The sequence below is a fragment of the Zootoca vivipara genome, chromosome 1 (assembly GCF_965207765.1).
Source record: "Zootoca vivipara chromosome 1, rZooViv2.hap1.1, whole genome shotgun sequence".
Taxonomy (NCBI): Eukaryota; Metazoa; Chordata; class Lepidosauria; order Squamata; family Lacertidae; genus Zootoca; species Zootoca vivipara.
The window spans coordinates 71,677,200-71,703,869 of NC_142582.1; the positions used below are offsets into that span (position 1 = coordinate 71,677,200).

Sequence of the window (26,670 nt, forward strand, 5' to 3'; positions counted from 1 at the left end):
GAGCTGAGCTGCAGTTAATAAATTGCAAATTTTAAGCTATTAAAGAAGTAGATGAAAAAATGAAACTTAGACCTAAGAACAACTTTCCATTCATTATGTCTGAGTGAAGAGAGGATAGCCAGAAACAGTTAACTCTTGTGCTTCTATGTCAGAAGGCAGGGCTTAAAATCCTATGTTAAGAGGTGAGAAGCAACTCCACTCCCCAGGTAAGATGTTGCCTGAGCTGCTTGGAACCTGTGCAACTCTTATTTAAGGTATTTATATGCCACTTAATCATCAGTATTTCTTGGTGGTGTACATAATAATACATCAGAGAGAGGACAGAACAATGACAAGTCATCATGAAAGAAAGAAAGACTTTATCAAGTGCCTGAAGTTCACTTGGTGCCTGCATATTCTCACTTGGAAAGGGCATCTACAGGCTTGCGCTCACAATACCACAACACTGAATACATACTTTCTTGTAGTTCTAAGCAGTGCATATGAGCCATGGAGGATCACCAACAGATACAGTACAGCCCAAATATCTCTAATCAGGCCAGGCAATAAGGGATCAGTAGAACTTTAATATAACCTGGACCAAAGTTATTATATCTTTAACAGCTCTTAAGAAGCTATTAACTTGACCTTAAAAGTTCTTCTTCTTTTTAAAAATCATACTGCATACAGAATCACAGGTGAAAATTAGAGGAAAGTCATCAGAGAGCAGAACTTATTACCCGTGTATAAGACGACCCTAAATTTTGAACCTCATTTTTGGGTCAAAAAGCTTGTCTTATACATGGAAAAAAACGGTAGGTCTATTCATAAGCAAGCCCTGCTGAATTCAAAGAGACTTATACAAAGTTAAGTGAATAGGACTGCAGCCTTAGTCACACCAAAGGCAAATATGGAAAGAGGAAGAAACATGCATAGTTTCTTTCATGAATGTTATATTCTGTCTTTGGTTAGAGGTCTGCTAGAAGGCACATATCTGAAATAAGTTAATATCAAAAGAGTGAACTGCATTTTAAATGTGGTAGTTAGTAAAGCTTTGCATCTTTCAGATATTATCCCCTATAAATGACATCTATCATTTATCTTTAGAATACACTCAAGTAAATTTGTTCTGTACTTTAGAATGTATTATATAATCTGTACCATCAGTTTAAGAAAACAAATCACACAATTTAACCCAATCACAATGGGCACTAACCACTGCCAAAGCTGGCAGGCTTAATTTTAGATCTACCAGCTGTGCTAAGATGCCTGTACATGTGACCGTAACACCCCTAAGTTCTCCCTGTCTATTACTTTCAAACAGACAGGCTATCAACTTGAACAACAATCCTGCTGTCAGACAGACCCTGGTTTTAGGAAAACTCAAGTACTCCAACTTTGTTATTTCAGAACTGGCCATTATGGCAATTTAAGTTTTAAAAGCCACTTGTTTGGAAGTAGAAGGGAGGTTTCAAGGAACAAAAGGGTCAACAAATATGGTTTGAATTGTAGTTTAGCACATAGAAAGACATCTTCATCCTGATGTGTCTCTATTCTTAAATCAATGACCAGTAAAAATGTTCATATGCAAACACCTGTACATTTTCTTTTTTGCTGAAGCAAATGTGTGAACAATTTTTTGGAGGTTTGGCTGGTAGATAGATAAACCAACAGTGACTATACATTAGTACTGTGTAACTTAGGCCCAATGATCCATGGTCAACATTAAAGAATGAGAGTTAGGATAATATTAAATCTGTGTCCCTCCCTCTTGTTTCTTCGTTCTCAAAACTAGCTAATAAATTAAAAGAATGCATGGTAAATATATTCATTTGTAGTGCATTTTCTTAAGCTAGAACAGGGGTTCCCAACAAAATTTTCTCAAGGACCCCTCATCGAGCCGCTATTGTGACAAGGACCCCCATTAATTCCTAATCCTAAAATTAAAAAGTGAGAGCCAAATTAAGAGTCTTTTTATATTTATACGTTTTTTACAGTTCTTCCTCTTCATCTGTAGGCCTTTGTCGTTTTAACGAACCACTTTTTAACCAACGGTCCATTTTTAACTACGCGAACTGTAGCTTCCGCGAAAAACAACGCTTTGTTTACAAACACTACTGTTTTGCAAAGAGGCAGCGCGCGCTAGGGAGGAGGGAGGGGAATGGAGAAGACAGGGTACCTGCGCAGTAGCGCACAAATGAAGCCGACGCGCGCAAAGCATCTTGGGGAGGTGAGCGTTAGTAGAATGTGCGCGCTGCCTCTTTGCAAAACAGTAGTGTTTGTAAAGCGCCACCTAACGGCATACAGCAGAACTACTGCCTCTATCTAATTCTAGTTTTGCGCTAGACTCTGCTCATGCAGGAAGTGGCCAAAACAAAAAATCTGTTATCATACGAAATATATTTAATATATTTTTTATTCTAATAGCATCTTGCGGACCCCTCTGGCATAGCTCGCGGACCCCTGGGGGTCCCCGGACCACCTGTTGGGAACCACTGAGCTAGAATGTGTGAACCAACGGCAGCTTCAAGATCCCAAATAAAATGTTCACTTAAAAGAGGAAGTTACAGAAAATGTAAGTAAGTAAGTAAGTTAGTTAGTAAGTAAGTAAGTAAGTAAATCATTGAGGGTTTTTAAAATTAGACCCACCAATTCACATACAAAACACTAATTGCACTTGTTAAAGTAAGAGGATTATGAAACTTGAAGAAAAAAAACCAAGACAGAACCAGCAAATAACTGTGCCCTAACTATAGAATAAACTCAACATAAAGAGTGTTCTAAAGCCCTCTTCCCCCACCCTGCCCCTCCCCACCCCCTCGCACGGGCGGGGGACGCTTGCGCGGGCGCTGCCATTAGGACGCTCGCATGGGTGACATGCCATGCCCCTGCCGCTCCGGGAACCAAAGTCCCTAGCTCCACCGCTGCCAGGGACCACACATTTGCTTCATAAAACGCACAGACATTTCCTCTTACTTTTTAAGAGGAAAAAGTGTGTCTTATGAAGTGAAAAATACGGCACTTCTGTCCCCTCCAGTGTTGCCTCATCACCCTCCAGGGCAGATATCTGTAGAGTGAAGCCGGCTATACTTGTGGACGCTCCAGGCAGGATTTAGTGCCCTGATTATAAAATCATGTGGAGAGTCTCCAAAACTATGGCAAGCTCCCCAATGCACACAGGGCAGCAGCGGCGGCAGCAGTAGTGGCAAAGCCCTCAGAGCTAGCTAGCATGTTCCTGCTTTCCGTTTCATCATGTGAAGAGAAAGCATAATAGGGCTCTTGAGGACTGTGAAAGAGGAAGTGAAGTGAAGTCTGGTGTTCTAAAATTATGCTAAATGCCTAAACTTTTGACCACCTCAAATCATATTCCCACACCTTCAGGAGAGGGTCCCATACAATATGACACAGAATCGTATCTGGGATGTCCAGCATGCATTTCTAGAATTGGTTTACCATTCTAGTTCAGAGGTATGACTGGTTTTTTGGAACTACTTATTGCACCACCCACCCTATCTGGTTCATAGCCTATACTGTAATAATAATAATAATAATAATAATAATAATAATAATAATTTATTTATACTCTGCCCATCTGGCTGGGTTTCCCCAGCCACTCTGGGGAAACTGTGACAGCATTTCCTTCCTTACAAGTACCCAAAAGCAATCTGAGATGGGAAGACAGCCTCAAACCAGTGAGGGATTGTCAAATTATAACAGCAGACATGACAGGATCAGATAGGATACAGAAACCACAGTACTCTTCTTCCCTCACATGCTATGATAGTTCTTTCCCTTTACATCAGTGGGAACACTATAGTAGCAGCAACATATAGAACACGTCTATAGTTACCAGTCTCATCTAATACACCTTTATATGCCATAGCGTCTATATTAAAAACACTACAGGACAGATACTAAATAAACTCACAAACAACGACATTCTACAAATGGAACAAACATCCAAACTTAATAAATCTTCACATATTTGTCTTTTAATACCATTACTGCAGCTTAATAAAGCCTTTTTTCAGGCAGTGCTTTATGCTCAGTTTATCCAGTGATGCCAGTCTAGTGCTAGTGACATTATAATTGCTTCCATGGTAGCAAATTGTAAAGTCACAAACACTGATTGATTCATTTCATGCTGCCACAATTCAGAAGGGAAGGTCAGGCATTTTCTTTAATTAAGATAAAGAATTATTTATAAGTTTGAAGAGAATTCTTTTGCCTCGTTTTCATTTCACATGATAAAACAATCCAGAAATCAGATTCTTTTATATTTTCAGAATGCTGGGAAATGCTACAAAATGTCATGGTTATTTAAGGAAGAAGAGAAACCAGTTTCAGTTTTATCCAATAAACTACTTGTACACATGATATAACTAAACTTACTACATTGGACCCTGTTTATGCAACACTTATCAATCAAATGTTATTTTTATTTATTTTGTCTTTCAAGAGGCATGAAATAAACTTACCAATAATATAAGCTTTTGATATTTCCTCTTCAGTTCTATCAAACTGTCTGATGGTTCTGCACCCAGAATGTTATACCAGTCCTTGTTTGATAACTCTTCAAAAGTCATTGCATTCTAGTATCTGTTTTAATGAAAAGAACAAAAATTAGAAGGCAATCATGTTTTAAAAATTATTTTTATAATGCATAAATGCAAGCAAAAAACTGAGGCCTTGAACTCAGGACTGGTAATACAGGAGCTAAAATGAAAATTACGGCTTTTGCCTTAAATGAGTACTGTATAAGAATTCTTCCTAATAAGCACCGAGATATATGTACAGTGGTACCTTGGTTTATGAACACAATTTGTTCCAGAAGTCTGTTCATAAACTGAAGCGTTCATAAACTGAAGCGAACTTTCCCATTGAAAGTAATGGAAAATGAATTAATCTGTTCCAGATGGGTCCGCGGTGTTCATAAACTGAAAATTCATAAACCGAGGTGTTCATAAACCGAGGTTCCACTGTATCTATCAAGGACTCTGGGCAAGCATGTAATGAAAATCAAGATTCACATTTTCTCAAAAGAACAATTATTTGAATTGTGGCATCTCATTTTATCTAACTAGCTTTGTGAGCACTTCCATTGAAATTAGTTAAGCTAGAGCAGGGTAAATAGATGAAGAACCAGTGTTAGAAACTGGGATACAAAAGCTAGGAGCTAAATGGCTTCTGGGACCTGGGTTGTGGGCACCCAAACAGAATGTTTGTCACCATTACCGGGGGTCAGCAACACTTTTTATTTATTATTTTGATAGGCATGAACTAATACACAATTCACATGACACATTGTTAATATCACATTTTTAACAGAAATTGTTAATACGTGTTTAATTTTGTGTGCACAATAAAAATAATGGTACCATACTTCAGTTTTCAAAACACTACACTTTATTGTTGAACTCCTTAACATATTGTCTACCCTTAACATATGAGGCTTTAAAGCACATACAGTACATTTCAGTAATCCTTGAGTGTCAGCCAGATGCAAAAAATGGCATCCAGACCTTTAGAGGTGCTTGCAAATGGAGAATCTTTAGGTCCAAAATGTGCCTGGTGCCCTGCCAATTTCGAACCTTGTGAAGAACTGCATCAAAAACTTATAAGCCTCATATTACTGAAGAAAAAACTCCCAAACTAATTGGCAGAGGTATTGCAGAGCCTGGAAAATACACCTAACAAAAATAAACCTTTTAAAATCTGGCACTTAAGTTCACTATATCTGATTTTTATATTTGGGGGGGGGAACTGAAATGAAGTACTGAAACAAACAAACAAAGAATTTTCTTAATATTTATTTTACAGTGCTTTAGCCGTGATTGAAGAACCCGCACTATTTTGGACTTGTGTTTCTTGAACAGTAACATCTAGTTTTGAACTTGTCTTTGGAATTGTGTTTCCTGAACAGTAACTTCTAATTTTGAACCTGAAAAGACTTTGAAAATGGGGAGTAGTATTAAAGGGGCTAGCAATAGAAGCGTCTAAAGTAGCTCTTTGGATCCTAGCCATTAAACACTTTTCTGGTAAAAGAACTCTGGGTGGTGTATATTACCAAGTACAAATCCTACTGAATTCAATGGTATTTACTCCTTAGGAAGCATGCAGGAGATTGCAGCATTACTTGTTGACTAGTACCACTTTGAATTGCATCTTTGAACAAACTTTCCCAGCTTCCAAAAAAAGAAGAACCAAATACTGAAAAGCAAACAGAATCATCTTCCGATCTACTATGCCTAGGAGAATGGCAATCCTGATGCCTCCCCTCAATACAAGCACAAAATGCAATCAGTGTCAGGCAATGGCTAACAGCTCATTACATTAATGAACAGCAGAGAAAGAGAAAGCCTTTGTAATGTGCTGACATGATAATGACAGCTTCTCATTAACTATATACCAGAGAAAATTCAGGGCCAAGGAGACAACGATCCAAGAACTGGAAGACAGGGGAATAAACATCCATGACTCTACAGCAATGGAGACACTTCATGGCCCTTGCAAAAGTCACTTCCTCAACCTGACATGGGCTTTCTGAACTGTTAAGGAAAACATATTTTCATGAAGTGCATTGAAGGACGGGGTAAAAGATGCTTGGTAAGCAACTGGTCCTTCAAAGAGCTTTGAAAATATATTTGGACTTCAATACCCCTCCTCAAAAAACCCTAATGATATTATTCAATAGCAGTACAGTGGAACCTCAGTTTTCAAACGTTTCTGATGAACGTTTCGGCCTTCGAACGACAAAAACCCGAAAGTAACTGCTTCGGTTTTTGAATGATTTTCGGAAGCCAAACGTGCCATGCAGCTTTTGTTTTGAGTTTCCCTGTTGTACTGAGGCTTCTGCTTTCAGTTTCTGGTTTTCGAATGTTTCAGAAGTCGAATGGTCTTCTGGGAAGGATTACGTACGTTCGAAAACAGAGGTTCCAATGTAGAGTGTCACTCTGGGATAAAACATCAAGTGATGGGACAGAAGCACTGGTAGCACTGTCTCCAGTTTCTACTGCACTCATAGAATTTTAAAAGAAAGGGAACAACATGTGTATTGTCCTGTATCAAAATGGAATCCGGGCTAGGACCTGAAGGGGTGAAGTCTTGTGCCTTATATTGTGCTGCTTCCCAGAACGGCAACCCAAGCCTGGAGCCAGGGGTAAGGGAAAGAAAATCATTCCTGCAATTGTGTACAAAGCTTTGGTGGGTGGTGGAGACATACATCTGAAAGTGCACAACCTCTCAGCACAATTCCTTTCACCTCTATTACATATTTGCCAACTAAATACAAGGGCAAACAGTTGATAAGGATATGTCATTCGATCTGTGACTAATATATGGTAGTCCATCAGTGAAGGTTTATACCTCTCATCCCCTTCAGCCAATGGGGGCATGACAGCACCGATGGCTTTTTTTGGCACTTGTGTGCAGTCACTTACAGTTTCTTTCAGCTCCACTGCGAGAGTCACTACAGTCTTTCCCACACCCCACCAATTAAAAATACAGAATACCTGCCAATCAACCAGGTATTGTCCCTCACTCTGGTCCAACCAGTGCCTTCCTGGAGTTCTGGTAAATACCGTAGTTGCAAAAAGGCTTCTCAGATCTAGGAGTTCCTGGTGAGACAGATTATCTAGATCCATTTCAATCTGGTTTCAGGCCTAGTTATAGGACAGAATGTCTTTGGTTGTCTTGGTGAATGACCAACAACAGGAGTTGGGAAGGCAGAGTGTTCCTGTTGGTTTTGCTAGAGCTCTCAGCAACTTTCGATATGATTGACCAAAGTATCTTTCTGGGCCGCCTTGCTGGGATAGGATTTGGCAGCACTGTTTTACAGTGGCTTCGGTTCATCTTGGAGAGACAAGCCTAAAAGGTGATACTGGGGGACTCCTGTTCAATGCCATGGCTGCTGGTCTATGATATCTGTCAGGGAACCACCAGGGGTCTGCAAAGAGCCCGGTAGATTGGGACAGGGGCTCTCGGATGATGCCGGAGCCCCAGAGCCTAGCGCCTCACAGCTTCCTCCAGAAGGTGGGACTGGAGCTCAGGAGGAGGTACAGAGCCTTAGGGATGTTGAGGAGACGAGGTTTCCAGAGGGAGGGCTGCAAAGCACTCAAGAAGGGGAGGCTCCAGAAGCTACAGTGCCGCTCTCTCAACTGAGCAGCTCTAGCGGAGAAGGCGCTCCACCAAAACCCTCACCCCAACAGAGAAGGGGGGAAAGGAGGAGGGAGCAACGGAGGAGGTTTAGGGTGCCCAGGGGGCTGTGTTGGTGGAAGTCACGAAGGGAGGTGCTTCCGGATTCTGAATCGGAATAGTACAGTCATGCTTTTTGATGCTCTATTTTGTACATATGTATATAATAAAACCCTGTAAAAACCAAGCACCGGGTTTGGAGCTGCTTACTCGTGAGGAAGCAACCAACACCATTACAATATCCCTCGGGGTTCTGTCCTCTCCCCCATTACATGAAACCACTGGAAGAGGTTGCATGGAGTTTGGGGGTTCAGTGCCACCAAGATGTGGGTGACACCCAACTCTATCTCTCCTTTCCATCTCAATATGAGGAAGCTGCTACAGTGCTAAACAAGTGTCTGGTGTTAATAATGGGCTACGTAGGGATACCTCTGGAAAGTGTTCAGAAACTTCAGCAGGTACAAGATGCTGTGGCCAGACTGCTAACCAGAGCCAGGTACTGTACAGAGAGAACAGAAACTCATTGTTACTGTATAACAGCTCCACTGGCTACCAGGCCATTTATGGACATAATTCAATGTCCTGGTTATGACCTATAAAGCCATATAGAGTTTGGGCCCAGACTATCTGAAGGACCATATCTCCCTACATGAATCTGCCCAGGGGAGGCCAAAAAGGACACAGATCTCAGGGCAGCTGTCTATTTATTAATAGGCATGTGTGTTCAATGTCATTTGATGAGTGAAATGTGAGGACTTCATAGAGTGATTGGGAGATTTATTAAGCCCTTTTCTGTTGTTAATGTCTCCAACTTCAGCATATCCCTTGTGTTCCAAGTCTTACTGACAAGTGAGCCACAGTCCTATCAGTCACATCAGTGAGGCAGCAGGTATCCTATTAACTCCCTACTTTTTAAAGCACACTTAGTTCTGGACAAATAGAACAGGGGGAAAACAAAGAATCACAACCACAATAGTTTGTCTCTCCCTATTTCCAACTGAAATATTGTGACTGGTACCAAGCAGGTGCGGCATAGAGAGGGGAAGTGACATTTGATTTCCACATCTGTCATAGTCCTGGTACAGTACTTAAATGGCAACTCTCAAACAAGAACAGGAAGTGAAGGGAGCAACAAGGAAATTAAGGCTGCAGAACTATATCCACTTGTAATTAATGGAACTTACTTCTGAGTATAGACAGGATCACACTGCTTAATCAAGACAAAAGAAATTAGCTCATAAAGGACTTCTTCAGATAGCAGATTGTATGGTGTTGGCCACTGGCTTACACACCCTGTTAAAGGTGATTAGACAAAGCATGATTTGAGACCAAAAACCATTACTGTTGTTAGCCTTCACAACCTTAGCTTATTCAGAGGCAGACTGCCTCTGAACCTGGAAGTTGCATATAGCAGTCAGCTGACAGATAATTTTCATTCTGCAGGTTCAGGGGCAGACCAAAATATGCTGATGGAGAAAAACAACGGAAAAGCATTATTGGCCTTAAAACCTGCTTGTGAGCTTCATTATGTATCTGGTTACCATTGTGGGTAGCAGGGTGCTACCCACAATTTTCGTTAACCTGTGAACAAAACACAGTACTTCATAAACCTTAGCAAACACCACTGTTCTGGAGCATGAATCTTTTTATTCTGCATACTATACAACTGATGGAAAAATGATCAGTCTAAAAAAGTTTCCAGAGTTGCTTACAAAGTTAAGTAATGAGATTAGACAATCATAATGTTGGTCTCCCTATGAGGGAAAAAGTTAAAATCATGTCAACACATCTTTATCAGGGAGATGGGAGAAGACAGTAAGCACTGTTATAGTTTTATTCGTAGGCAGTGAGAAAGTGTGGAAGGAAGGCCCAGTGGCTGGAAATAGGTGGGGAAATATGTGAGATGGTGGAGACAGGTGGAAAGAATGGAAACAGTATAAAAATGAGTAGTGAAAATATATCATCACTATTCAGACCTGCTTAAATTTATATGAGCGCTCCAATTGGAGAACAGCCTTTACCAAAGGTGTCATGGGCTTTGAAGAAACTCAATCTCAGGACGCAAGGGAGAAAGGTGCTAAGAGGAAGGCACGCTTGGCAAATCCACACTGTGATCAACTCCCGCCTGGAAACCAATGTCCCCACTGTGGAAGGACGTGTGGGTCCAGAATTGGCCTCCACAGTCACTTACGGACCCATTGTTTAAACCGTGTTTATGGAAGACAATCTTACTCAGCTACGAGTGATTGCCAAAGAGAAGAGAAGAGAAATTTATATACTACCCTTCATCTGAAAATCACAGGGTGGTTTACAACATAAAAACAAAACATATCAAAAGGAGTAGCCGGAGAGAACAAGAAGTGAATGGAGCTAAGGAGAGGCTGAGGACGAGAAAAGGGATGGGGCTGGGAAGGAACCAGAGGATGGATGAAGGTGAAGAGGAGAAGAATAGAGAGGAAGGCAGTGCAAGGATGCTGTGCTCTGGCAGCCTCATAAATAGTTCCCCTCCAACCTGGTTTCCCACTGCCGCAGGGCCTGTGCTGGTAACAGTAACATAATATAGCCTTAATGAATACAAGTAAAATAAGTAATTTGTTGGTAGGGATAAGCTGCCTCCCCTACTTTTGTGTGTGTCCCCCACCGGAACATTTAGGCCACCTACAGGCCTGCCATAACACACACAACCGGAATTTCACACAGCAGATTAGTACACATATCTGAGTCTCCTTCGTAAATAACAACAACAACAACAACAACAATATCACTGACTCTTTGGTTGGCATTGCCGGAACAAGGGCCTCAGCGGCACACGGCAGGGGAGCCCTTCCTGGAGCGAGAAGACCATGCATGCACAAACTCACCCAACTGCCCTTCCCCGAGCGGCAAACGATGCCGGGCCGCGTCGAGCGAAACCCCTCACGAAGTAGCAACTGCAGCGGGACTAGAAGCGGGGAAGCAACCAGTGGCCGTATCCGGCTCCGTGGATCTATGCACCAGGCCGCCAGATAATCCTCGAGGGCGGGAGGGCGAGAACTTGCCGCGTTAGGTATAAAGCAGGAAGAACGCTCGACTAACCTCATAGCGCTTCGTTGTAAGCAACGTTCCGGATGCTGTTCCTGTTTCCTACCCGGCCCCACATGTCGACGCACACGGAGGAAAGCGAGCCCGGCTGAGGAGAGACGCCGTCGTCATGGCGACCGAAGGCCGCTCCGAGCAGATGGAGAAGCCGCGGCGCTTTGTGAGTGAACGTTTGTCTTCACGCTACTTAATTCTCCGTTTGGGCAGAATCGAGAGCCTCTCTTCTCCTCCCCACCCGCCTGCAGGGGCCTGGGTTTAGCTTTATCTCTTCCAGAGAAAATTTAGTCTTTTCTTGCTTTTTCGAGCAACTGGTCTAAATGGATGTTTAGCCCGCTCTAAATATTGCCTGTTTTCAGCACCCTCACCCCCAATCCGGAGACGCTGGAGGAGAAATTTATATGGAGTTGCATTCCATATGAATTGTTTGGGTGGTGGTGGAAGGAGGCAATTTCTAAGCCCTAAGATAAGGAACATATGGAAACTATTGTGGGGGGGGGAGAGAGAGAGAGAAGAAGAAGAAGAAGAAGAAGAAGAAGAAGAAGAAGAAGAAGAAGAAGAAGAAGAAGAAGAAGAAGAAGAAGAAGAAGAAGAAGAAGAAGAAGAAGAAGAAGAAGAAGAAGAAGAAGAAGAAGAAGAAGAAGAAGAAGAAGAAGAAGAAGAAGAAGAAGAAGAAGAAGGGAATGCCCCTGTTTTTTCCTGAGCTACCTCACTTTAAAATAGCAAGAGTTCTGGGTTTAGAAAAGTAGAGCAAAACTTTTTCCCCCCGTTTGTCATAAGTTAGTTCTAGTTACGGATGTAGACTGGGGCATTCTTCGGTTGCTATTCAGTTAAGTTTTATTCAGAATACACCCACTGCAATGGATAGATGTAACTTGATTATGTTTGTTGATTTCAGTGGGTCTACTCTGAACGTTGAATGCCACGCTTTATGATCAAGCAACACTCAATGAATCTGACTTCTGCGTAAATATAGGCTCGGAGTGCAAATGTGTAAATGCCAATTCCCCCCCCCCCCCCGCATCAATTTGATACTGTCACATCTACTAATACAACTTGTCATTTGTCACTAGCATTCTGATTGGGCAAATGATGAACTGAGCTTGGAAGAGAGTAGCCCCAATGAGACCCTGGTGAAGGTGGAAATAGAAGACGTTTATCCTTGATACAGTTCTACGTACTGTATATTATGAGCCATCTATTTTGTTAATGAAAGCAGCTAGGCAGGATTGATGTGGGCAGCAATCCTGCTTAGTGCTGAGTATGGGAATGCTGTCTGCAGGATTGCTCTCTCTTCGTATTGTATTGGCTGATGTGAAGGGAAAGTGGTTCTGCTTTGTGCTGGGTCCTTACTTTGCACAGCGCTTCAAAGAGTTCTGACAACCAGCTGGATGTTGGGCACTCTGGGAGCTGCACAAATGAGCTTTGGTCAAGGCCTGCCTTTCAGTCAAGCCCTGCCCTTACCTGTATGACATCAGGTGTAGAGTGGGTGGCCATGGTTTGCCCTAAATGACCTCACTGGCCAAATGAAGAAGTCTGGGGGGCCCAAGATTGGCCCAAGGACCGAAGGCTCCTCACCCCTCATCTAGAGATACAAACATTCACCTCAGGAGCAGAGGGTCCCTTGCCTTGCCTCAGGCAACAGTACAACCCCGTAAAAGGTTGAAGGCAGACTTAATTTACAAACAGTTAAATTGATTTTTAACATAATTTAACGTAAACACCACAAACACAGGGAATACTGTCCCTGTGGGAAATGTGATTATCTTTTTTAAAAGGTAATGAAGCAGAAACAGCCACTGAAGTACTGGTGTCAGTTCAAAATGTTGTTGATGTTGAATTTGAGACTGGGAAATTGGTTGGCCAGGTGATGCAAAATGATATTCATTAGTATGAAATCCCCTTTTAAAATGAGATTTCTGTGACATTTGTTTTCCCTGCAAATGATGATAAACGTTGGGGTGAAAAGAAACAAATCATTAGGGTGTTGCCACAGCCAAGTGTATTCCTGTGGGCATTACAACTTCCCACATGGACTTGATGCTGACCTGCAGCTTGTGAATGCATAGTAAAGTGTCATATACACAGTGTCTTGCTTTTGAGAAATTTATTTGTGGGTGTCTGTCAGTGAATTGTCACATGTTATGTTGGTCACAAATTATTTTCCAGAAAACCTTTTTTCCACTGTTTCTGATAATCTTTACCATATGTTTGACACAGAGAACTGCTTCCTAGTTCTGCTGGATCTCCCAGCGGCCTCTGGTACCATCAACCATGACATCTTTCTGGACTGTCTAGAGGAGCTGGCGGCACTGTTATACAGTGGTTCCACTCCTTTCTCCTGGGCCACATCCAGAAAGTGGTGTTGGGTGATGAGTGTTCAGACCCCTGGACTCTCACTTGTGGGGTACCGTTCTCTCCCCCAAGCTTTTTAACATCTATATGAAGCCACTGAGAGAGATCATCAGTGGGTTTGGGCTGGGTGTTCATCAGTATGCAGATGATACCCAGCTCTACCTCTCTTTTAAATCAGAACCAGTGAAGGCAGTGAGTGTCCTGTGTGAGTGTCTGGAGGCGTTTGGAGGATGGATGGCGGCTAATGGAGTGAGACTGAATCCTGACAAGACAGAAGTACTGTTTTGGGGGGACAGAGGATGGGCAGGTGTGGAGGACTCCCTGGTCCTGAATAATAATAATAATAATAATAATAATAATAATAATAATAATAATAATTAATAATAATAATAATATACCCCGCCCATCTGGCTGGGTCTCCCCCACCACTCTGGGCAGTTTCCAACACACACCAAAATACATTAAAATATCACAGACTAAAAACTTCCCTAAACAGGGCAGCCTTTTGGTATTTTGATATTTTCTAAATATCAGGTAGTTTATCTCTCTGACCTCTCTGACCTCTGATGGGAGGGCGTTCCACAGGGCGGGTGCCACTACCGAGATGGCCCTCTGCCTGGTTCTCTGTAACTTTGCTTCTCATAGTGAGGGAACCGCCTGAAGGCCCTTGGCACTGGATCTCAGTGTCCGGGCTGAACGATGGGGGTGGAGACACTCTGTGCCCCTGAAGGATCAGGTGCACAGCCTGGGAGTCATTTTGGACTCACAGCTGTCCATGGAGTCACAGGTCAATTCTGTGTCCAGGGCAGCTGTTTATCAGCTCCATCTGGTACGCAGGTTGAGACCCTATCTGCCCATGGACTGTCTCGCCAGAGTGGTGCATGCTCTAGTTGTTTCTCGCTTGGACTACTGCAATGCGCTCTATGTGGGGGCTACTTTTGAAGGTGACCTGGAAACTACAACTAATCCAGAATGCAGCAGCTAGGCTGGTGACTGAGAGTGGCCGCCAAGACCATATAACACTGGTCCTGAAAGACCTACATTAACTCTCAGTACATTTCCAAGCACAACCAAAGTATTGGTGCTGACCTTTAAAGCCCTAAACGGCCTCGGCCCAGTATACCTGAAGGAACATCTCCACTCCCATTGTTCAACCTGGACACTGAGGTCCAGCTCCGAGGGCCTTCTGGCGGTTCCCTCTGTGAGGTTACAGGGAACCTGGCAGAGGGCCTTCTCGATAGTAGCGCCTACCCTGTGGAACACCCTCCCATCAGATGTCAAGGAAATAAACAATTATCTTACTTTTAGAAGTAAAATAAAAAAATTCCTTCAGTAGCACCTTAAAAGTCTTCTACTTTTAGAAGACATCCGAAGGCAACCCTGTCTTGGGAAATTTTAAATGTCTAATGTTTTACCATTTTTATGTGCTGTAAGCTACCCAGAGTGGCTGGGGAAACCCAGCCAGATGAGAGGGGCATAAATAATAACATTATTATTATTATTATTATTATTATTATTATTATTATTATTATTACTACTACTTGCTCATGAAACATTAGCTCTATATGTAAATTGCTGCAGGTGGATTTTTTCTGATTCATACTTTTAAAGAAAAGAGTCAATACCCATCTCCTACTAGTACTACCCTTCTGAGAAAAGCCCCACCCCACCCTCCCACTATATATAAGGGTCTGGTGACTTCTGTTTCAGTGTATCTGAAAAAGTGTGCATGCACACGAAAGCTTATATCCAGAACCAACTTAGTTGGTCTCTAAGTTGCTACTGGACAATTCGGAGTCCTGTAGTGATTTCATGCTCTTTATTGCATCTTGTAAAACAGTGATTGAATTACACCCCCCAAAAAAACAAACAAAAAAACAACAACAACACACGTCAGGCTTTTATATACTGTACATTATTTACACAATGAGTTCCATCTGATTGGCTGATTCTGCTTCCCTCCTGGAGCCTGATTGGTCTTTTCCTGCATGCCAATCAGTTGTTGCATTCTACAATCCTACCAGCCTAAGAGGCTGATTAACTTCCTCCTGGAGCCTGATTGGTCTTCTCCTGCAAGCCAATCAGTTGTTGCATTCTAAGATCCTACTTGCCTTTTGTTCTAGGATCCAAGCTTTTGGAGAAAAGTTCTCCAAGTTTCAGATAAATTATTGAGATTGCAAAACTATTATGTTGATCTCATCTTTTAAAATACAATAAAAAGAAAGCTTTTAAATTACTTCATTATTTTTGTAAGATCAAGCCACCAACAGACAAATTGATTAATGTTATTTGGATATCTCCATTGATTTTTATGGCAGTTAAGCACTTCTGTCCCTTGTGATATTTCAAAATAACTTCTCAATGTGTACCAAGAAATGGCCTTTACAGACAATGAAATGGTTTTCTCTTTCCCGTTTATATCTGTGTCTCTGCCTCCCTCTTGTATGTGGTGGTTGCTGGTTTGGCTAAAGTGATGACATTCAATTATTTGATTATTCTAAGCCTTCTAAACAGTAACTATGTCACTTCCATTTTATCCCTTTACACAGGGATGATGCTAAATAAAAGTAAAAGTATTAATAGAAATAATAGTACCAGATCTGCCTGCCCTGATAATAAATTATGTGGAGGTTCCCAAGTAAATTTATTTGATAAACAGAAATCCCCTGACCGAAGGGCAGGGAAGTATTGAGACAGGAAGACTCAAAACAATCAGTCTATGTTGCCCATATGCACAGAGAGCAGCTTTCTATAGAAGTAATGGGATGTGTCTGTACACATGGATCTCAGGTCACTAGATGCCATGTGGAAGTAAGTCACATTGAAAATAATGTGAATTATTTACATGTTAAGTGCGAAACTATCATAATAAAATCAAGCTGCATGAGTGCTACATGTTTCCTAAGTCCACAAAAATGTATACAGTGTCTAGGGAATTATTTAGGCAGATACTGTATTGTTTAAAATACATTGCAGGACACATTCAGTGCAGTCTTTTGTAGCTCATTAGCAATTTCTTTAATGAGTTTCTTTTTTAGTGATAGATAGTTAAAGTAACAGACAAGTGACAGATTGTTTGTCTTTAATGATTTCCCTATTTCAGGCCCATTACAAAGCAATTAGAAATCTGACAGCATTTTCACTCTGCATTACTGATTATCTAAAGTGATGAGAAACTAGAGGTGATGAATATTAATTGTATATTTTCATATGATTATCATAAATTATTACCTTGTCTAATGTGCTGCAGGTGAATTAAGAGCAAAAAGAGGAAATTCAGTCAGATATGATAATTCAAACGATAGTATGGTTTGGTTTATGCCATTGTCAACAGTGCCAATTTATCTATATATTTTCCATTAAAACATCTACTTCTTAACCTGAATTCAAGATGCAACATTAATCAGATGTTAAGTCATTCTACCAGTAGGCTATTATTTTATTATTTTAGTAATAATGGTTTTAAACTTGATTGCATTTATATATAAATAAAAATTGATATTACAACATAAATTTCATGAATGGATGGATAAAAACCAAAGTTTGCTGTTTAAAAGTAGAAATCACCAGTTACCAGTAAATACATTCCAATAATTTTGAACCATGGAATGGATTAATTGTGTGTTTACAAAATAATATAGTTGCTGTGTGGAATAATGTTAGAAATGGTAACCTTATACAGTAGTAGAATTTTATACTTGCCTACTCAGAAGTAAGTTCAATTGGTTTCAATGGGGCTTACTCCTAGGTATGTGTGTTTAGGATTGCAATCTCCATCATACAGTAACTTTATGAGTTTGTATAAAGAGGATAACAGTTCAAATTATTGGGTATCAAACATTTATCAATGTTCATCTATTAGAACCTTAAGATGATTGAGAAATGATTTAAGAAAAAATCAGAGGCATTGCTGGAAGGTTCACATTCAAAAGAAAAATAGAAAATTATTTTTACACGTGGCTCTGCTTCCAAGGAGAATAGTTATTGTCCTATATAAGTGGTACTTAGCACTGGAAAAAAATGAAATGCAAAATTTTAAAAAGAATGAAGGTGCTTTTTTTTACCACAGGTGCCTGATTTTATTCATCCTCCCCTCACATTTATTTTAACAAAGTTGAACATTTATATTAACAAAGTTTAATTGGTAAAGAAAATGTTAATCTTATTAAATAGTTGCTGCTTATAGTAAAATATTATTGGTTCTACTATACCGTTGAACTTAATTTTTCTTTATGCTATGTAAACTACCCTGTGACATATGAATTAGTAGAGGAAAACCCACTAGTTTCTCCTAATGGAAACCTAAATGTCATGAACTGGCAGGACAATGGGGAGGAGGAAGAGGATCCTGGCGAGGGGTATAGCCGGGATTGGGACACACTGGGGCAAGCTGGGGATAGGGAAGGGAAGGAAGTAGTCACAGGTTGACGAAGGATGACAAAGGGATGTGGGTCAGGGCACAGGAACCAGAGCAGCAGGACCCATCACCAGAGCCAGAGGGGGCCCTGTCTCCAAGAACAAGGTAGGCTCTGAGGCGTAGGGAGCAGTGGGCGCTCCAGGAGGCTGAGGCAGGCAAGGGCCCACAGCCCAGCTCCATAGCTGGCCAGGTGGGGCTCTGTGGCTCTGGGAGATGTGTGATTCCTCAGCTGGAGTAGGCTCAGAACTGGTGAGGGTCACATGGCTCATCATTTTAAACTAACCCCACTTGATTGCTTTGGGGTCACTTTGGGCCTGATCACTCAGTCAGTCTCAGGCTTTTTGCAGACCCACACACCTTCTGTCCCAGCCAACATAAGCAAAGGACTGTGGATGTGGCAGTGAGCCTGCTGTTCCATCATACCTTACTGATGCTCAGCTAGGATTTGTATTGCACCCTTTATTAATTAATGGTTAAGTAAATTGTGGACTATAGCCAAATTGATTATGTCTACCTATTTTATGTAAAACTGAATAAGAGATCGATTCAGTTTGATTTTGAGTCCTTTGTTTTTTGGATTCAGAAATTATTTTACTGTTAATTCTTTTTATGTGGCAATTTCAAGTTATGATATTTTTATTATACTTACTAGAAATGTTACTGATGCTGCTGCAATAAGAGCAAGTCCCTTTGAACTCAGGGGGGCTTCTGTATAGACATGTATAGGATTTCTGTGTAAAATGTTTTTTAAAACCCCAAGGATTAATATATTGTTGATCCTCTGCAGCCTATTCTTAAACAGTGTGTCATTGCTGTTATTCAAGTTGATTTGAATGAAATGTTCAGATAATGTTTTGTCAGGTAGTGCATAAATTGCTCGTTAAACTCCAGACAGCAACTGCTTTTTAATCAGGTTCTAATTGTTCAGACAGAGACATAAAAATGTCTGGCATTTTCATTCTACTTCTTGCTTATAAGCTGTAGTATTATGCTCAGGCAGATTCCAAAGCAAGTATTTTTTTTTACTGTAGCAGTCTAAAATTGCTGCACAACACACACACACACACACACACACACACACACACACACACACTTATATCTTTCTTAGTAGTACTGCCAATATGGTCTGTTTACTGAACCTTTCCAACCTTTCTACAGAGAATTATAGCCAAGGAAATGAATATACAGTGCCTTGGCAATTTTGTGTATTTGTCACATAATCCATATGCATGGCAGTAAGCGTGGGTGGGTGTTGTTTATGCTGGAGAAGTAGGCTGGGTATGAAAGTATTCAACATTCTAGGACTCAGCTATACAGCTGCAAATAAAAAGTTTTAAGTGTGTTGTAACATGCAATATACAAATGGGACACTAGATGGCGATGGTGAGCTATGGCAAATTCAAGCTTCTCCCCCCCCCTAAAAAAATAATAAAGCATTTTCACAGCATTTTTTATATGTGTGTAGATTGCACCTCAGTGTTGAATTGCAACAAAGGGGTGTTCCATTCTTGAAACTCATTGAACCACCAGAGGAAAGAGTGCTGCTTCTGAATGTAGGGTCATAGCATGTCATTTCACAGAAAATGTAGAGCTGTAGGCATCTAGCACAGCCTTTTAGCTGAATCTCTAATGTGATATCCAACCCCTATTTCTTACAGGAGATCATCTCCATTGCAACCTGAATTGCAGCATTGTTGCCTTCCTCTATAAAACTATGAATTCTAGGATAATTTTAATTTCAAAGAGAGAAGGCCTTTTGCTACACAGGTATAGCCTAGTTGAACAGCTTAAGTTTCACAGCCCATACAACCTTCTGTAGTATGAGGTTGTCTCTTGGATTCCAACCTGGGCTGTGAAACTTAAGCTGTTCAACCAGGCTAAGGTTTCTCCTACAGCCCATGTACCTTTGGTATCTATGGCTGGATCTTGACATTAAGGGGAGACAGTTGCCCCATGATGTGAACAATTCCTGTCTTATGTTGTGACTTAAGAGGGTAGGGCATTGTTGTATGGTGTCTACAGTATTGCTTCAAGTTCAGAGATCTCCCCTTCTTTTGCCTCAATGTGACATGCAAAAGGTGATGGATCTACTCCCAGTGGTGGGACTCCAATTTGCATTTTGTTTTTAACCTCATGCCTTCTTCCAGGGATGGGGAACAGAATCAACCTCTGCTTACAAACCTCCAAGGACCGACTGTTTAATTATCTGTTCTAGGACTTTTTGTGGTACCGTCAGGGGAGGAAAGGGACTGCTTTCCCACCTGCGGAGCGCTTTAAAGTTGGAGGCTCCGCCCCGACCGATCCCATTGGCTGGTCGGGGGTGACGCAGGCGGGAAGCTACCATCGCGTAGGGGCTGAGCTAGCAGCCCCTACGCGATGGTACAGTCGGGCAGCCCACAACCCCACTTCCGTCGCAGGCGCGGAAGTGGCTTTCCCTTACTACCTCTTTCCCTATCCTGGGTTGCAGCTCCCTTGTTACATCGTTTACTCTGTTACTGCCAGGTTGGGCACTTCTTTCCTTTTTGGGTGAAAACAGAGTAGGTGTTGAGCAGTTCCTCCTTCTCTCTCTATCACCCAATAACATTTCTCCGTCTTCTCCACAGAGGCCCTACCACATGCTTGTGCTTCCTCTTGCTTCGAACATAGCTGAAAAAACATTTTTAAAATGATTTTTAACATCTCTTGAAAGCCTGAGCTCATTCTGAGCTTTGGCCTGCCTGACATTCACCCTGCAACTGTCATTCTAACACACCCTAATGTAATGAAGAGACCGAGCAGAGAATATAAGAAATTTGGAGTCATAGGCAACTTTGGATGAAACCCCTGCAGCAACCCAAGGAGCAGTATGGAGCTTCTGCCTCATCCCACTCCACATTCTCTCTATGCTTGTAAACTGGCCACTTGGTTAGTCAGAGAAACTATCGTTGGTAACTATATTCCTGCAGAGCATGTGTGAATGAATGTCTGCTGGCTCCCTCAGCCAGTATGTGTGAATGTCTGCTGGCTGTCTGCTGGCTCCCTCAGCCAGTAAAGCGAGATGAGCGCCGCAACCCCAGAGTTGTCTGTGACTGGAGTTAAAGGTCAGGGGTCCCTTTACCTTTACCTTTAAGGTGCTACTGGACAATTTGCTGTTTATATTGGTCCTTTTCCTCCTTCAGTGGGTCTTTAAGCATTGCTCAAAAGGAAATACTGTGCTTTTTCTGCAGGCCTTTCCACAAGGAAGCTGTTTAGATGTAGTGCTATATGGCCTCCTCTTCCTTCCCTTGTGTGTTGCGATGAATTTGTGAGTTGTGTGTACTGTACTATAAAGGGTGTGATTGGTGGGCACTGGCAGTGCTTCCAAGGTTTCTGGGATTGTGGCTCTTGTTATTCCATTCTGCGCTTTTCTGGAGTAGTGTGTTTTCCCTTAGTGTTCTGGGCTAGATGAGTATAAGACACGGCAGATATGTTGCCATTGTAGCGCATATATCTCTCCCCTGGCATATTAATAGTTAGGATTGCTCTGTAAATATGAGACTTGCATCAGAAAAGTAGGCATGTTTAATGTCACTATGATTACTTGTTACCGCAAGCTGCAATGCAACATTTAAAGACAACAGAGCATTGAGAATGTTGTATTTGCTGCTTGTAAGGACAATATTTCACAGTTTACATTAAAAACATATTTGTGAGAAAAGTAATTATCCAAAGATTATTAGAAGTTTGGATATTAAGATTATCTGTTTAATTTTTAATTGGCTTTTTTCAAGATAATTGGGTTTATTCCCACATGTTTGTGAAAAAGGGGCAATGGGCTAATTGGGTTTGATGACATATATTCTTCAGAAAATATGAAGTAATTCTGACATTCCTAACATTTGTCTGGTTATATAGTTTCTTTTAAAAATATAAACATATTTTGCCAGATATAAATAGCAGGTCATTTACAGTTCCTTGAATGTCCTTCATTATCTCTTACCCTTACTATTTGACACTGAACTGAACACATCTATACTGTGTATTGCCATATTATCTTTTGATACATTTCTGAAGTCAGGTGAAACTTCCATTTTGAACCATGTGAACTTTGAATGATGACATCAGAGTAGAATATTTTGTACTATAGTTTGGTGTATTGTTTTCTTTGGATTCTAGTAGTATCTAGCATGTTTGATTTCACAGCCATTCAAAGTCTTGAGGTGATATTGCTGCATTGAAGTGAAGACAACCAGTGTGCAAGATTTTGGAGTGTGGCAATGCTGTTGTGTCAGCTGAGGCAGTCTTGGATGAGACAGGATATTTAGATCCATTCCATTCTAGCTTACAACCTGTATTCAGGGCAGAAACTGCCTTGGTTGCTCTTATGGGAACTTATGCTGCCAAACAGGTGTGACAAATGTGACCCTATTGTTTCTCTTGGAACCTGGCAGCTTTCTGTGTTAATATTGTTACTTTTACCCCACATGTCCTTGAAAGAGCTCAAGGGAGTTATAAGGTTCACCTCCCACCCCCAGTTTATTCTGACAACAACAACCCTGTTAGGTGTGTTCGGCTGATAGATTGTGGCTAACCCAAGGTCACCCAGCCAGTTCCATGGCTGTGTCAGTATTTGAACCCTGGTCTCCCAGGTCCTAGCTCAGCACCATACTGCTCTACTACACAATACTGGTTATACCATTGACTATGGCATCCTTCTGGACCATGTCTTGGAAGGGTCTTGGAATCATGGTGTTACAGAGTCCTTCCTAATGGAAAGACTCAGAAGATGATGCTGGGAAACTTTTGTTCCATCCCTTGGTCACTGACATTTAAGTTCCTATCTTGTCCCTTGTACTTTTCAACAACTACAAGAAACCACTGGGGGATGGGGTTGTTAGGATCTCTTACTATCGAGTAGGACCCTGGTAGAGACATATGCCCAGCTGGCATGTTCTCTCCCTCTTGGTAGATTGTCCGGGAGCTTCATGCATACTCCAGCCCGAATATCACAGCGACTGATGCCAACTGACATCAGCACACTTACGGATCCGCAGAGTTCACGCAATTGCTTAACAAAACTCAGTAGCACAGCATTTGGCTAATCTACTTTTATTTACATATAAACACACAGAGAGCACTGCAACATGGCTCCCCCTCTCTCTCTAGCATCAGGCAGCAAAGAGAATGAAGAAAGGACAATAGTCCCACTCCAGGAAAAACACAGTATCACAAACATCCTGTCTTTGTCACTTTCCACTGTGGAATGTAAACATACACTGTCTTGTGATAGACAACAATCCCATGAATGCAGCATGGGGAATGAATCTCTAACAGGGGTCACAGTTTCCCCAAAGAGCCACATAGATAGTTAGGCTGTTCTCTGGGAATGCCTAAGCTAGTAAAAGGCAGTTCTGGCCAGAACTGCCTTTTACTAGCTTAGGCATTCTGAACCTCATTGTGCGTCTAAGATCTTAGACTTTACATTGCTATCACATGATAGATTTTATACACGTTGCTGTATGTTGCAGTGTTATAATAACCAATGGCATAATTTGCTCTCTGAAGAAGAGTTGGCAAGTTCATAGGTCATATCTTTCCCCGAGGTTGTCCCTGGTCTCAGACTTTGGAACTCCCTTTCTAGAAAAGCTAGGCTGGCTCTCTCCTTTTTGTTCTTCTGGCGGCAGGTGAAGACTGCTTTATTCACACAGGCCTTTGGGAACTGACTTTTTAAGGAAAGCACTTTCAATATTACAGTGATGTTTTTATAGTTTTTATTAGCTTATTTTAATAGATTTGTTTTTATATTATTTAATACAGTTTAATTATTTTAATGATTGTCTTTTATATATTTTTACCTTTTTATATTTCATATATCTTGTTTTAATTTGTGTAAGCCACCTTGAGTCTGTCAGCATCCAGAGAGGGTTGAGAGGCCGGCTGGCTAGCCCACAGCTGGATCATGCCCTTCCAGCCGACATGCTGGACAATCCCCCGATCTCTGGTGTGATGAGTGACTCAGACTTCAAAAGTCTGAGCACACTATATTAGCAGAGTGCACTGCACAAACAGAAGTGGAGTGAAAAGGCTTGTGAAAGCATAATTACAAGCAGATTCATTAAGCATAAATCAGGACCCCAAAAAAACACACGTCTCTCTCCATCTCATCAGAGAGAGTCTCAAAAGCAAAAGCTATACACAACGGAAGTACCCAGCAATCTGTGCTGGTATGTAAACAGACATGTGACACGCAACAGTTCCATGTCTGCTCTAAAGGTGGAATGGAATTTCCCAACAGAGTCCTGGTCCAGGAAAAAGGTGGGAACTAAATAAATATAATAATAGTAGTAATGACAGCAACATTCTTTTAATGCCTCCAAACTAATAATATGCATCTGTTGTAGCATCCGGTAATGGACAACGATAGAGAAGGTTATTGGATTGTTGGTGTTGCCTACTTAAGCTATTCTTCTTATGTTACTATTATAATATTAAAGTTACCGTGTGACCCAGATATCAAAAGTACTTGTATTTAATCCAGCTTCATTTTAGAAACATAAACTGACCATAGAGAAAGTTATACCTGAAATTTTGATTGAATATTTTATTTTCACTCTGCAGGAAATGGAAAATGGTGAAGCAGAAACTTGTGACTCAACTAATGTCCTGTGTTCTGTAACTTCAGAAAGAAATTGTGGTGTTTCAACTTTACCCTTGACTTTATGTCAAAGGAATGTAGATACTGCAGTACTTAAAAAGTGAGTATGGTCAACCCAGCCTTATCACTTTTTCTTACATGCAAACATAATGGCCACCCCCCCTTCCATAAGTAACTATACAACCTTTAGAAGACTGGCAGCCCTGTATAGGGAAGTTTTTAATGTTTGATGTTTTATTATGCTTCTGTACATGCTGGAAGCCATCTAGAGTGGCTGGGGCAATCCAGTCAGATGGGTGGGGTATAAATAATAAAATGATGATGTTGATGTCATAATACTTAGCAAGAGGTCAAATTTACCTCCTGTTTCCCACTTTCAGCTGTTCCTTCTTTCTTTCTTCAATGCTGTCATTACCCTGGGATCAAATTTCCTTTCTTCAGGGTATGAGTTAGTTAGAAGGGGATTTTTAAGTACGGTAGGGCAAGCCCAAGAAGCACATTTGCAAGATGAGCATGTGGTACTAGTGCCCCTTCAGAATCTCAGTGCTCCAGTGTTTCTCTGAAGCCTGCCATGTGTGGCAAAAGAAACTACTCTTGAGGCGGTGGTGAAAACAAATATTTTTGATGCATGGTATTGTGGGAACAAAGTGGGCCTTGATTGAGTGGGCTTTTGTGATCTTAGGCTAGGCATACTGCTCCATATAGTCTGGGATTTGGTTTCTAACAGTGGCTAGCCAAATAACGTTAGAAAACTTACAGGAAGGCATGAGAGCAATATCATTTCCATTTTGTTCCTCTCTTCTGAACATGGGTGCCCCATTTACTTGTCAGTTGCTGATAGAAGTGACTCTGCAGAGAAGGTTTAAGGGGAGCTTGCATGTGTGAAACTGAGGTTAGTCGTAGTGTGAGTGGATTGTCAGGGTGACCTTGCAATCAAAACCAAACCTATAGTATGTGTTCCCTGACCAACAATATAGGAGTACAAAAGAATCAAGGTGGCCTGTGAATGTATTGCAAATATGTTTTGTACATAAAATATGTAACTTAAATGATAGCTTTATGAAATGAATACTGTAAGCAATAAATATGTCTTCAGATACAACACTTGTTGGCAAACTGAATACATGTAAATATATTAATCATTTAGGATGTGCATGAACCAGGTATCTTCTGTAGCCAATTGACAGGTACATTTTGACTAAAAAGCCTTTTTCAGTGGCAAATGAATCATTTGCCCTGGGAGAAGGAGGAAGAGTGTGAGGGAGGTCGGCAGAGGCAACGTTGGGGCCTGCTTCAGTCAGGCTGTCTCCCACTTTCCCCATTTTACATGTTACATCATTTATCTTAGCACTTTAAACCTGTAAATCCCCTTGGGTTCCTTGGCAGAAAGGTGGTACATAAATGGAATGAATGAATGAAATAATATTGCACTGCTGTTCTTGACTCAGTGGACTCCATCACATAAGCCCCAATAGAACCAAAGTCTCAACCACTCTGTCAGAGGAGTTCTTGTTGTTAAAATTTGTACAACACCCTATACCAGGCATTCCCAGACTGCGGCCCTCCAGATGTTTTGGCCTACAACTCCGTTGATCCCTAGCTAACAGGACCAGTGGTCGGGGAAGATGGGAATTGTAGTCCAAAACATCTAGAGGGCCGAAGTTTGGGGATGCCTGCCCTATACCCATAGGTCTCAGGGCAGTTCTCAACACAAAGACACAATATAATTACCACAAATACATAATAAAAATAGATACAATAAATACAAAGACAACTCAATAATTCCCCCCTTCCACAACACATTTAAAAGTGCATTAGATGTCTGTCAGCCAAAAGGCATGATTAAAAAGGAAATTTTTCACCTGGTGCCCAAAGGTGTATAATGAAGGCACCAGCCTGGGGAGAGCATTCAACAAATGGGGAGCTACTGCAGAAAAGGCCCATTCTCATGTTGCCACCCTCTAGACCTCTCGTGGAGGAGGCACATGCAGAAGAGCCTCAGATGATCTCAGGGTCTGGGGAGGTTCATATGCAGAGA

At 41.4% G+C, this 26,670-nt stretch overlaps 2 protein-coding genes across 11 annotated transcripts in view; one reads left to right on the forward strand and one right to left on the reverse strand.

The window, feature by feature from the left end:
• DNAJC24 (DnaJ heat shock protein family (Hsp40) member C24) overlaps window positions 1–11,357 on the reverse strand; it is a 40,041-nt gene extending 28,684 nt beyond the window's left edge. For 2 of the 6 annotated variants that reach the window (XR_015946347.1, XM_060275359.2), the window contains exons 1-2: window positions 11,248–11,357; window positions 4,458–4,578 (exon numbers count right to left, since the gene is read on the reverse strand). Coding sequence is in view for 3 of the 6 variants with exons in the window: in XM_060275359.2 (XP_060131342.1) it covers window positions 4,458–4,565 (108 nt within the window). In the remaining 3 variants the exon portion in view is untranslated. Of the gene's footprint in view, window positions 1–4,457; window positions 4,579–10,941 lie in introns of all 6 variants that reach the window. The other 4 variants (XR_015946345.1, XM_035117967.3, XR_015946346.1 and 1 more) reach the window with 3 other exon arrangements.
• DCDC1 (doublecortin domain containing 1) overlaps window positions 11,288–26,670 on the forward strand; it is a 244,302-nt gene continuing 228,919 nt past the window's right edge. For 4 of the 5 annotated variants that reach the window (XM_088653766.1, XM_060275323.2, XM_088653781.1 and 1 more), the window contains exons 1-2: window positions 11,288–11,410; window positions 24,596–24,732. In XM_088653766.1, the coding sequence (XP_088509892.1) occupies window positions 11,363–11,410; window positions 24,596–24,732 (185 nt within the window). In that variant the 5' untranslated portion in view covers window positions 11,288–11,362. The remainder of the gene's footprint in view (window positions 11,411–24,595; window positions 24,733–26,670) is intronic. The other variant, XM_088653787.1, reaches the window with a different exon arrangement.